General features: G+C 34.1%; 1 protein-coding gene across 8 annotated transcripts in view; it reads right to left on the minus strand.

Annotated features, from left to right (window-relative positions):
- Positions 1-12,936, minus strand: part of SMCHD1 (structural maintenance of chromosomes flexible hinge domain containing 1) — a 244,010-nt gene that overhangs the window by 105,144 nt on the left and 125,930 nt on the right. For all 8 annotated transcript variants that reach the window (XM_074276007.1, XM_074275999.1, XM_074275986.1 and 5 more), the window contains exons 38-41: positions 9,127-9,253; positions 8,850-8,969; positions 7,821-7,906; positions 2,467-2,589 (exon numbers count right to left, since the gene is read on the minus strand). In XM_074276007.1, the coding sequence (XP_074132108.1) occupies positions 2,467-2,589; positions 7,821-7,906; positions 8,850-8,969; positions 9,127-9,253 (456 nt within the window). The remainder of the gene's footprint in view (positions 1-2,466; positions 2,590-7,820; positions 7,907-8,849; positions 8,970-9,126; positions 9,254-12,936) is intronic.

Consider the following 12,936-nt stretch of genomic DNA (forward strand, 5'->3'; position numbering starts at 1 on the left):
CCCTTTAAATAAATTATTAAATACTCTCTAATCTCTATCTTGCCTCAGTTTCTCCGGCATTACAGAATCACTTGAAATAAGGTACCATTCTGCCTGAATAACTGGAAATGGAATCTTTCACAAATATATGTGTTTGGGGGGCAGCTAGGTGGCACAGTGGATACAGCACCAGCCCTGAATTCAGGAGGACCCAAGTTCAAATGTGGTCTCGGACACTTAACACTTCCTAGATGTGTGACCCTGGGCAAGTCACTTAACCCCAGCCTCAGAAAAACAAAAACAAAAAACAAACAAATATATGTATTTGGGAAATTAAACAAAACAAAACATTTCTACAATTCTATTTTCTTATTGAAAATAATATTTTACAAAGGTAAAAAAGACGGAGAATCCAAATATCTTGTTCTACAATTGCTGGAACTCTGTCTTCCCAGAAATCAGCCGGAATCAGGATCACTAACCGTCTTTATTCTTGATCTTTTACCGTCAAGGTCAGGGGATTAGGCCTAGCAATCTCACACACACCTTCCTCCCTCAAACAGCATCAGTGTCTCAATTCCTCTTCCTCCTCCTACTCCTCCCAAACCCATCACTTCCCCCTCTTTGTCCCACCAATCAAGTCAGCACAGAACAACTGGGGAGGGTCAACCTTCAAACAAGTTAATAGGGAACTGTCCAATTGGCAATTGGCAATTAGTCTCATGTGCTTCATTATCCAAGTGCATTGCTCAGTTCTAGCCCTTTACATACAATCTATGTGGTTTCCATACTTTATAAAAATAATTTCTTCAGTTATTTTTTCAGATTTTCTACTTTTTTTAACCAGTACTTAAAATGATTTAAATAATAAAATAAATAATAATAAAATAACCAATCTTAATATAAATACAATTCCATTTCTACAGAGTGAATGGGAGAAAGTGAGTGAAGACCTCTCATAAGAACATAGCTTTGACTTATGCCCAATTGTGACTGGAGACTTTGCAAAAAAACAAGTTGAGCTAGAGCTTAAAAGCAGCAAGTGTTTTATTATCTTAGATAAATAAACATTTCCCTCCAGGCTCTCTTCCCCCCCCCCTTTTTTATTAGCATTTAAGTACCTAATAGGTAAAGTGTGTTCTGGGGTCAATATTTAGTCTTTGGATAAATTAGAACTCACCAGCCAATGGGAGTTTCTGGTTAGGATCTATAATAATCTTGTGTTTTGCAGTTTGCACTTTGCACTCCTCTACTGATATCTTGTCTGTTGGGAGTTGCCCTTTTTTGCCAGATCTTACTATAACCAGAAATAATGTAGATGATCATAAAAGGCAACAACAGCTCTTTCTTTCCACAATCCTTCCCACAGTCCTCCCTCTTTTTTCCTTCCTTCCTTCCCACATTGCTATCCCACACAATAGTCTACCAATAAAAAGAGTAGAAATTTCTTTTCCTTGCTTAGTAATGAAATTGATTGCTATTTAAACTGATCACCACTCAGAATTGATGAAAAATTAATAACAGTTTCTCATTTTAATCCCTGACAATATTAAATTCATTAGTGAAGCTGTGCATGGTACTCAACATTTTGAGTAAATATTACCTGCAGAGGAGGAGAAAGTGTTGCAATGAGGTCTAGATGCACTGCTTCATTCTGCCCTGTAGATATTACCATGCTCAGAACAGTTTTAGTGATATATAAGAGTAAATCTGGAGCTTGAGGAAAGAGTAGGAAGCAAAGCTGTATGGACAAAGATGAGGAAAAGGAAGCAAAAAGGGGATACACAAACATACTCATGCATGTACATGCTAAGAAAATCAAAATAAAACAAAAATTTAGCAGAAAAAGCTGAAAACAAAAGAGCGTAAAAGAAAGGACCAGGCCCAACTAAAAAGAGAAAGAACCTCCTATTACTGGAAAATATGATGATCAGTTCAAAAATAGGTAAAATTAAAAACATGCAATTGGAAATTGCTAAGATACAAGATAGATGCACTCATTTAGAAAAAGATAAAATTGATGGAGAAAAAGACAAAACAGATAAGAAGGAAAAATTGCACTACTGCTATTGAGAAACATATTCAAAGTGTATTTATTTTGCAAAAATAAATTCTCAGTGTGTTTTGGAACACATTTGTCAGCATTTCAGAATCAATACTTACATTAAATTTTGATCCTTTTAATCACTCTTCCGCAATCTCATTCAAATCTGAACCACTTGTAAACATAGCAACTACTTTATAACAAAAATAAAGCCCTAAAAAATAACTAACCTATTTGTTTAAATTCCAGCACATCTATCACTGGAAATAAGAATCATGGAATTACTGGTGCATATGTATTTCAATCTTGGCTAGAGCATTAAAAAAAAAAAAAAACATGGAGGACAAAGGCATGGTAATATTTAAGTTAATTACACAAACTTAAGATGAAGGAAATAAAATACCCTAAACTACACTTCAAAAGATTTAAAGATAGAAACTCACCTTTCCCAAAATGTCTGGATTGCCTTTAGGGTAATTTGGAAGAGTGCAAGATCTCCTAGGTTGCTTCTTTAGTCCCTCTTGTTCAGATAACTTTTGTTTCAGAAGCATATCAGTGTGAGGCACCTGTAAATTACAAATGAATGACAAAGCATCCACTAAGCACTTACTAAATAAGTATAGATACAGTGCTAAGAGCTAAAAATTTAAAGTTAGAAAGTGAAACTGTCCCTGACCTCAAAGAGCTTAAACTTAACAGGAGATAATTTATATAAAAGGGAGCATGGACAAGGAATAAAATTTGATCTAAAGATGACAGGGCAGTCAATTGACACCTCCAGTGAATTTTCCTCAGTACAACATTCTTATCTAAACATATAGACTCAGTTTTACAACTCAAGATGAGGGGAATTATTCTAGCCCCTTTTCAAAAGGATGCTTCTAAATTTGGTTAAAGTAAATATATAGTAAGGAATTGTAGAAAACAGTGTTCTGATAGGCCACAGATAGCTATGAATAATAAGGATAATGAAGAATTGATATTGCCTTACATGGATTAGCTAAAAAGATTGTGAACTCTCTCATCAGCAAATGGTTAAGAGACAAGGGCAGAGGTGGGGGCTCTGCTGAAGGATAAAAGCTTTGTTAAGCTAGCTGTAGCTGTTAGTGAGAAGAGTTAGGAGGAGAGACAAGAATAGAGTTGTGACCTTTCTCATGAGAAAGAATAAAAACATTTTCTGAATTCTGACTCTGACTCAGACTCTGAATCTTCAATTCTGGTGGATTTCTATCCCCCACACTCAGAATAAGAGAACCATAGGGGGAAAAGAACCTAACACTCGGGAAAGGCAGATAGGAAAAACTAAAACAACTATAACTATAACCAAACTGACTAAAATCATTAACTATTTGAAATGAACTGTTACCAACTTTATTTAAGAGTTTTAAGGTGTTAAGAGTGGATAATCTGCTGGGCTTGGAATCATAAAGACCTAAGTTTAGACATGCACTAACTATAAGATCATGGGCAAATCACTTATTCCATCTGCCTCGGTTTCCTCATCTGTCAAAAAGGGACAATAATAGCACCTGCCTCTCAACGTTATTATAATGAAACAGTATATAGAACCTTAAAATTTTGCAAAAATGTCATTTACCATCACAACTTCCACAATTCACTACCACCACTGCAATAGTTCTAGTCAAGAGAAAGGAATACTAACTTGAACAATAAGAAAAAAACTTTAATAATCTTAAATTCTCACTATTTAAACTGAAACTAGATTGCTAGCAAACTATATACTACCTTGATTTTTCATTTCATTATGAACAGTATTATCACTTATGATGGGATTTTGAGTGGACATGGTCTTTGTCAAGAGGAGATAGGCTTTATTAAGTTACTAAACCCCTTTGAAACATCCTGGTAATAATTATCAAGCCCAAACACTTCAGACTACTAAGAAAGAATACTAAATATCCTAGTATCTCTTCAGCACACCAGCTCTTTTTCTGATAAACAATTTATCCATATAAAGAAAGAAAACAGAAAAAATCTACACTGCAAATGCTCTCTCTTTTTTGTTTTTCTCCCTTTAACCCATTGTCATTATTTTTTTAGAGTCTGTTCTTCTGGATAAAATAATAAGTGGCATGTAATGTTTAGGCATTTTTTGTTTAAAAGTATTGTGGTGATCTCCCTTATTTCTCTGAAACTTCACTCTAAAGGCCTTACTGAAAAACCTTTTTCCTCCAGCACCCAATGCTAACAAATCAATCAATAAATTTTTAATGAGCACTCATTTGCCAGACACTATGCCAAAATCGGCTAACATGACTTTTTTTTTTAATTTTTTTTATGTTTATTGTTTTATTTATACAATATAACATAGATAAAATGATATAGTATAACAGATAACTAATATCACTTAAGAGAAAAGTTTAGATTAATTATATCAATAAATCATACCTATTATATGAAAATCTCTTCATAGCTTCAGAACCTAACTGTACTCTTTTTTAAAAATTAATTTCGTAATTATAATTTTTTTTGACAGTACATATGCATAGGTAATTTTTTTTTACAACATTATCCTTTGTACTCCCTTCTATTCCGAATTTTTCCCCTCCTTCTCTCGACCTCCTCCCCTATATGGTAGGCATTCCCATATATATTAAACATCTTATAGTATATCCTAGGTACAATATATATGTGCAGAACCGAATTTTGTTGTTGTTGTTGTTGCTGTTGTTGCAAAGGAAGAATTGGATTCAGAAGGTAAAAATAATCTGGTGAGAAAAACAAAAAAATGCTTACAATTTACTCATTTCCCCAGTGTTCCTTTTCTGGGTATAGCTGATTCTGTCCATCACTGATCAATTGCAATTGGATTAACTTAACATGACTTTTCTTAACAAATAACCTCATTCTTACTTTACAGGAAAAAAACAAAAAACAAAATTCATCCACGACCAGTTGTCTTTTTCATGTATTTTATACCTCAAAAATTTCTTTTTATTTTTATGTCTTCTCTATATTTGCTCTAGGTTCAGAGGAAGAAGGAATCTTTGTCTTTTACAGATGCCTTTGATTTGATCTATACTTATCCCAGTCTACATCACAGGCAAACTGCCCCCCCCATTCTAGAAAATCCACATAAAACTTTTTTTGACTCTCCCCTTGTACCAAAGAAGTCTGAATTTTTTCTTTTTCTTTTTTTTAATGAAATTTACAGCACCTTATTATTGAATTTGATTTAGTAATAGACAATAGGTAAGTCAATGTTAAGTGAAAATATTATATGAATTTTTAAAAAATACATATGAAATTTTTTAAAAATTAAAACAAATTTAAGGAAAATAATATTGAATTAAACTGCATGTATAAAAACCAAACTCTGAAATTCCCTAGTTTTATGATTGCTAATTGTAGTAATTCTTCACTTTAACAAATTTCTTTTCCTGTACTTTAGGCATCATTAATATGCTTATAATCACTTTGGTAAGTAGACAGAAACTACTAAAATTCAGTAGTACTTGAAGGGCTTTTGTTAAATAAAACTCATCTAAGCAAAGAGTTCTACACTTAAGAGAAATCTTCTTCCTTGTCCCTGAAAAAAGTTTCACTTGATTTTACCTTTGCATTCCAAGTTACCATCCTTTTTCTCTCCTATATTTTATCTACAAATTCCACATTTGCAGAGTGTAAAAGTTAACAGGCTTATTAGGCATGATGTTCCTCTTGAAAAGGTGATCAAGGAGTCTTGGAGCCAACTACATATTATATGGGTGGTAAAATCTAGTCTGTTTTCTTAACTTTCTATTTTTGGAGAAGATAATAATAAATATTTTATTTAAATTAAAAACAAAAACAAACAAAAAAAAAAAAAAAAACTAAATTCTTAAAAAGGTCTGCCTGATGAGAGGAGTCCCCAAACTCTTTTTCTTTCTCTCTTTTGGGACTTTGGGAATGGGCCATGAGGTAGAGAAGTTGAGAGGTTCCTTGAAGGAGAGGTTCTCCTTGGGCCTTGTCTCTGAAGGACACACCCCAGGGAACCAAGATTAAGTGATTTACTTTGGTGGGACTAATTGAAGTAATCTCATTTAGCTGGAGATCTAGATTTCTATTGACCCCTATTGTTTGGCTCAAAACCACTCCCAGTAAGTGGTCTTATATAGGCCTGGGGGCAGTGACAGCATTGAGGGAATCTCATTTGGTTGAAACTTCTGTCTCAGATTTCCTTATAAAAATGGCAATTTTAAACTCATTTCTTTGCAGAGGACCTAATATGCCATGCCAAGGACACTCTCTCTGGCACAGCAGCAAACATTTGCACGCTAAAATGATATTCTCTTTCAGCATTACTTTTGCCTTCCCTTTCCTCCATGTCACATGCTTCCTGGCCCCACTTCTTACTTGTAGCTAACTCTTTTGGGGTGTTGGGTCCCTTTTGGGATTTAACCTGCCAGCTGAGGGTATGTCCCACTCATTTTTTACTGGATAATTGTGAGTTCCACTGAAGAACTTGTCTTTTAATATGCTCTCCCACTCTATTTCATATTTACATTCCCAATATCTATTGTATCCCTTCATTTTGTCTGTGACCTATTCCTCTAAATGAATCTGCCTTAAAAATATTTGTGGTAGCCCTTGTCATAGTGACTAGAAACTGGAAATTGAATGGATGCCCATCAATTGGAGAATGACTGGGTAAATTGTGGCATACGAATGTTATGGAATATTATTGTGCTGTAAGAAACGACCATCAGAATGAATACAGAGGGGCTTGGAGAGACTTACATGAACTGATGTTAAGTGAAATGAGAAGAACCAGGAGATCATTATACACTTCAACAACAATACTATATGAGGATCAATTCTGATGGAAGTAGCTATCTTTGGCAATGAGAGGATCCAATTCAGTTGCAATTGATCAGTAATGAACAGAACCAGCTACACCCAGAGAAAGAACACTGGGAAATGAATGTGGACTGCTTGAATTTTTGTTTTTCTTCCCAGGTTGTTGTTGTCTTTCTAAATCCGATTTTTTCTTGTATAACAAGAAAACTATATAAATATGTACACTTATCTTTTTTTTTTTCCTTTCTTTCTTTCTTTTTTTTTTTTTTTTGGGAGGCTGGGGTTAAGTGACTTGCCCAGGGTCACACAGCTAGGAAGTGTTAAGTGTCTGAGACCGCATTTGAACTCGGGTTGGGTCCTCCTGAATTCAAGGCTGGTGATCTATCCACTGCGCCACGTAGCTGCCCCAAATATGTACACTTATATTGTATTTAAGATATACTTTAACATGTTTAACATATATGAGACTGCCTGCCATCTAGGGGAGGTGATGAAGGGAAGGAAGGGAAAAACTGGAACAGAAGTGTTGCAAGAGTCAATGTTGAAAAATTACCGATGCATATGTTGTCAATAAAAAGCTATTTAAAAAAAAAAATTGAACCTGCCTTTCACCAAGGAGAATGACCATTGGTCACTTGACCAACCCTCAACTCTTTGGTGCCTGCCATCATTTTTTGGTGCCAAACCCCACACCACAGATCATGCCAATAACCAGTGCACAACTTAGAATCCTGTATATTCTTTAAAAATATTTGTTGACTGAATTTCTTTGAGAACATGGTAACATCAAGACTTGGATAATCTCATCTAGTACATCTGATCAAACTACAGTTATCTTCTCTGTTAACCAAAAAAAAAAAAAAAATCAGTGACTATCATTGTTAAGGCTAAGTTCAGAGTAATGTTAACATAACATCTGATTTAAAAATAATAATATACATGCATACATAAGTGTGTGTCAACATATATATGTTTATAGTAGTAGGATGAATCGTACCTGTTGTGTTCCGGGAATGTTTATATTATGTTTTTTTAGCTCATTCCTCAAATGGATTTCTTTTGATGTTGCTTCTTGCACTTGGCCTAAAATAAATAATAAAATCAATAATCCAGAACACATTCTAGTAAAGACAGTTCATTATTTATATGCCATGAAATTGTTTAATATTGATGCTAAAAAATAAAATATACATGACACTGTTTTAGCTCTGTGTTCAAAACAGTAATTTTTATCCTTTAGAACTACAGTCAACATGATATTTTGGTCTCCAGAAAAGGCAAAATGTTTATGAAAATAAAGTTTAAGATACTTAAGTAAATATATATAATTATGTAATATGTAATAAATATATTTACTTATAATAACATGCATCAATATGTTGTATTATATATAATAAATATAATAAAAGCTTAATAAATAGAAATAATTAAAATAAAAAATATTTTAACAATCAAACATTAGCATTCAGAAAACAAAAATGCAAAACACAAAAAAGTGACTTAGGAAAGTGGTGGTGGTGTTTTCTGCTACTGATTCTCAAGCTACTAGGTGCTCATCCAAAAATCACTAAAATGAAGAAGACAATCCATTTTAAAACACTACATGACTGATATAATAAAGAAGTCAAAAATCATATCAAGGAGAAATGATCCATTCGCGTAGGCCAATTTTTTTTTTAAACTAATAAAATTATGGCTGTTTCACCTTCATAAGCATCAACAGAACATATAATAGAAATAATTGCCCTTGTTCTTTGGTTCTTAATATTTTAATGATTATGTCAGTAATATGCAAAAATGAAAATGTTCATTAAAAATATATTTTTAGAAGTGCTCTAGTGTCAAAAGTGGAGATGTCAAGATATATTTATACTTGTTTCTCTAAGTAATCGAGTGCTGCATAAAATCAGACATTTTCTCCTAAATATAACCAAAACTTTATTCATTAATAAGTATATAATTGTCAAATTGCTACAGTCACTTTGTCCACAATAATTTCCAAGTGCACTTGAATGACATAACTTACATTTCATTTCATTGACAAGTTGACGGCTGGCTTCAAATAAATTTCGGTATAGAACAATAGACTGAGATAATTGGTCTCTCTCTTTTGTAAGTGCTGCCATCTGCTGCTGCTTCCTAAAGTCTAATAAAAAAAAAAGTGATAACTCATTTAAATATTTTAATATGGTAATGCTGTAAAATTAATGTTTTTAATAAAACTGAGTAGATATAATTTTCCTGATTTTACCTGAAATGGTTAATACTTCACATTAAAACAACAAATGTACTGAGAAACTCACCATTATAAAACATAAATGGTAGATGGTAAGGTTCCAAAGTTCTTGATAAAGATGGTAGGTGAGGTTCAAATACAATAAAATACTCAGTACTGTCTCTTCCAGGGCTATTTTCTGCCAGCACTAGATCCTATGCAAATTGAAAAAAACAAAACAAAACAAAACAAAAAAAAAACTTCCAATAAATTTTAAAATAGGTATTTTTCTATATTTACTGACACAGGTTAAATTATATTCTATTTTATGATTATATTTTGCCTTTAAGACTTGAAATTCATAAGCATCCTAACAAAAAGTAAACTATAATTTAAATTAAAAGATTTTTCAGTGTATATTTTATGAAATCAACTATCTCTTTTCAGAAATCACCTTGGTAAAAATTACCAAATTGAAATATTGCTTTTGTCCAAATTATAAACAGAAAAATACAACCAGAATTACCAAAGCTCACTGTATTCTGAGTAGCAGGATCTTCCAAAAAGACCAAACAAAAGATTTTGTTAAACATACAAAAAATCCCACACTCCCATGGCTGAGTTATAGTTACAACTGTTTCCATGGAAGCAGACACTACATCCCAGGTGACTGAACAAGGTGTTCCCATAAGATTTCTAAAAAATGCATTAAAATACAGTATTTTTTTATTTGGTAGGCATGACAAAATAGAATTAAATTTTATAGAATTAAAAAGGAGTACAAATAATATTTAAGATTTCCTATCATAAAACAAACCTGCCCCAAAGTCAGTATTAAATGATTCTAAGCTAAAATAGAAATGATGCTTTTTGTATGATTTTAAAGAAATATCAGTAATTAAAATTCAAAGCAAAGGGAGGGTCAAGTGTATAAAGTCCCAGAAGACTAGAAGTATTCTTGTTGAATACTAGTGCCTCCTCAATCACTAAAAGCTGTAAAACTTAAAATAATATTCAAAGAAACAATTTAAAATAAATTCACTGTGATAAGAATAAATGATCTGACCCTTCCCCCAATTTTTCATATCCTTCATATTTCTTTCTCTTCTTCATTTTCCTTACCTGAAATCTACTTTCTGACAAAATAGGATAGAGAAGAAGCAGGCAGCTCAACCTAATTTTCTGGTCATCATCTCCAAAAGATGCTGTCTCCACGCCAGTGATTTTACCCTTTCCTTGTTACTTAATATAAGAATTTTGGATTACACTCTTGAATCCAACTTAAGTTCTGACAGGGAATTTTCTCCTTATATAATATTGTCCAAGACCTGGATATGCCTCCAAATGTTGGCTCTGTACCAAACTTCCACTACCAGCACTGTACAGTATTTTCTTCACTACTTTCCAGATCCCTTTTAAGTGTTATCTGCTCCCATTTTCTGTTTGTAAATTGTTTCTGGTTTTGCTAAAAAAAAAAAAAAAAAAAAAAAAAAAAAAAAAAAAAAAAAAAAAAAAATCCTGTCTTTTTCCCTCCCAGACTGAGACTGATTGATAGATTTATGATTAGGTAAATAAGGCTATTCTCAATCTCATTTTCACCTAGTCTTAAATCATTGATTGGGCATTGCCTCCATCAAACCAAAAACCTTCAGCCAATGTTTCCCATTGCACCCGGGGTCACTTTCAGTCATTCTGAACTGTACATTGTACAAAGTGACCCAGGGTGCAATGTGTATTTTAAAATATACACAAAGGTGACTTTGCACAACCCTCCCTCAATTAGATGCAACTCACTTGCATGTAATGGCTATCACTTCCTGATGTCAAGATTCTCTACAAGAACAAAGGCAAACAACAATAAAAAGAATAACTTCCTTAATTGCCTGTAATTTTATAGTTTAGGACAATGCCCAACACTTATTAAGTGCTAATACAGATTTTTATCTAAATCCAAGTTTATCTCCTTCAGGGGAAAAAAAGACTAGATCCACTACTCCCCATTCAGACTATTATGCCCAATTCTTTCTCCTATCAAATCACCTTTTTCACTTCCTCCTCACCAGCAACAGTATTCCTTCATATCTGGTTTTACAACACACTTAAGTGCTTTCTTCAAGGTAATAATGTTTTCTGTGCTAAATTCAATGAATTTTTCCAATACTCTTTCAACAATTTGGCCAATCACTCCCATTCTATCTCTTCACTTCCAGATAGCAAAACAATCTGAGTTTAAATCTTGCTTCAGACTATGACTAGCAGTTTGACGGAGGCAAGTCACTTGGCCCATATTTGTAAAATGGGGATAACGATACCACCTACCTCATAGGGTTTTAAAAATACATGGCATATAGAACATAAGCTATTGTTATTGATTTCCCAGTCTCGCCTCTTCCCTTTCCCTCATCTATTCTTTCTTCACACAGTTTTCAAACTGATATTCCTAGAATTCAGAGCATTTTCACTTCTACAAAAAATAATCTTCAATGGTTTGGTTCTGTCTGAATGGGACCAGGTGAAGATTTCTCAAAAAGTCTATGAGATGGAGTAGATTAGACTCCAAGCCTAAGTTTCAGGAAGTAATGTGATCCCTTTTCTCAGAAATCTGCAGGGCAGAAAAGGTCAGATCCCCTAGTCTAAGCTTCATGTCACATGATTCCCAGGAAGTAGACAACATTGCTGAACACTGGTCAATTGTAACTTCCTTTTCAGTCCATCCAATGAACTTGTCTTTTGATATTTAATCAAATTCACTATTCTGGCTGACCAGGCCAGGCACTCCATGTTGGGAGATAGGAGCTAAGAGATTCTGGGGCTGCTCAGCTGGTGTGCTTGAGCCTTTCCTTGCAAGGACTAAATAAAGCTTCTTGTTTGTATCAAAAGATGCCTCTGCGTAGTCAATTTGGGTGATGGGGTCTACCATTCGTCCCACATAATTTATGAGGGCTTGTCCAGGATATGTGACTTCCAAGAGAGTTGGCTGGGATTCTGATTCAAGGCAGGTGTCATTTCTCTGACTGACCTTGAGATCAGACCATCAGCCTCCCTGAGAAGTATGAGCCTGAAGAGAGGCATCCAAATATAAACAAGAATACATGAGGCTAGTTATACACATAATCCAAAGAGAAGGGGAAGGAGCAGTCCAGAGGCTGGAGCTGCTCTCCCCAGGGCACCACCTGTGTCATCGGGCTGTTCATAGTTTGAAGGGGACACTCTGGAATTGTCAAGGTTTGGTGATCCAAAGTTAAGGGGTGGCGCCTGATAAGTCAGAAGGAAATCCTGATAAACGGCACAGAGCCAGGGGCACTCTGGATGACTGCTGGATGGAGATAACCCCTCCGGGTTTGGAGATCCAAGTCAAGAGGTTGGCTCTGTGTATGACAGGATCTCAAGCCATGAGATTGGAGCTACTCTCCAGAGGGAGAGGGAAAGTACAGAGCAAAAAGATCTAAAATATCACCAGAATGTGCACTTGATAAGATACTGCTGTCGTATGGAGAAGCGATGGTCCTATTCCATGTAATTTGTGTCTGTTTCTGTTTGTGTCTTTGTGTAGAATGTCTGTTCTGTGAGCTAGATCTTGTTAACATAAAAAAAAAAAAAAAAAAAGCCTGACTTTCTCCTGTAGACTCTAGCCAAGCTGGGAACTGCTAATCTTTCATATCAATGATTGGGGAGCTTAGCAATTGGTTATTTCAGGCTTACAAAAATGCTTAGCATAAAACAATTTTTTTTAATTTAAATTAAATTATTTTATTGGATTTAATTGCTTCCTATTTGGTAATTTTAAATGGGTTTTTAGATGTGACTGACATACAAAACCAACACTGAGAAAAATTAATTGTGTGTGTGTAAAGTAATTTGAAAGCAAATTCAATTAAATTAAGGCCTCCAAGAGGAG

The sequence above is a fragment of the Sminthopsis crassicaudata genome, chromosome 1, assembly GCF_048593235.1.
Source record: "Sminthopsis crassicaudata isolate SCR6 chromosome 1, ASM4859323v1, whole genome shotgun sequence".
In the NCBI taxonomy this organism is placed as follows: domain Eukaryota; kingdom Metazoa; phylum Chordata; class Mammalia; order Dasyuromorphia; family Dasyuridae; genus Sminthopsis; species Sminthopsis crassicaudata.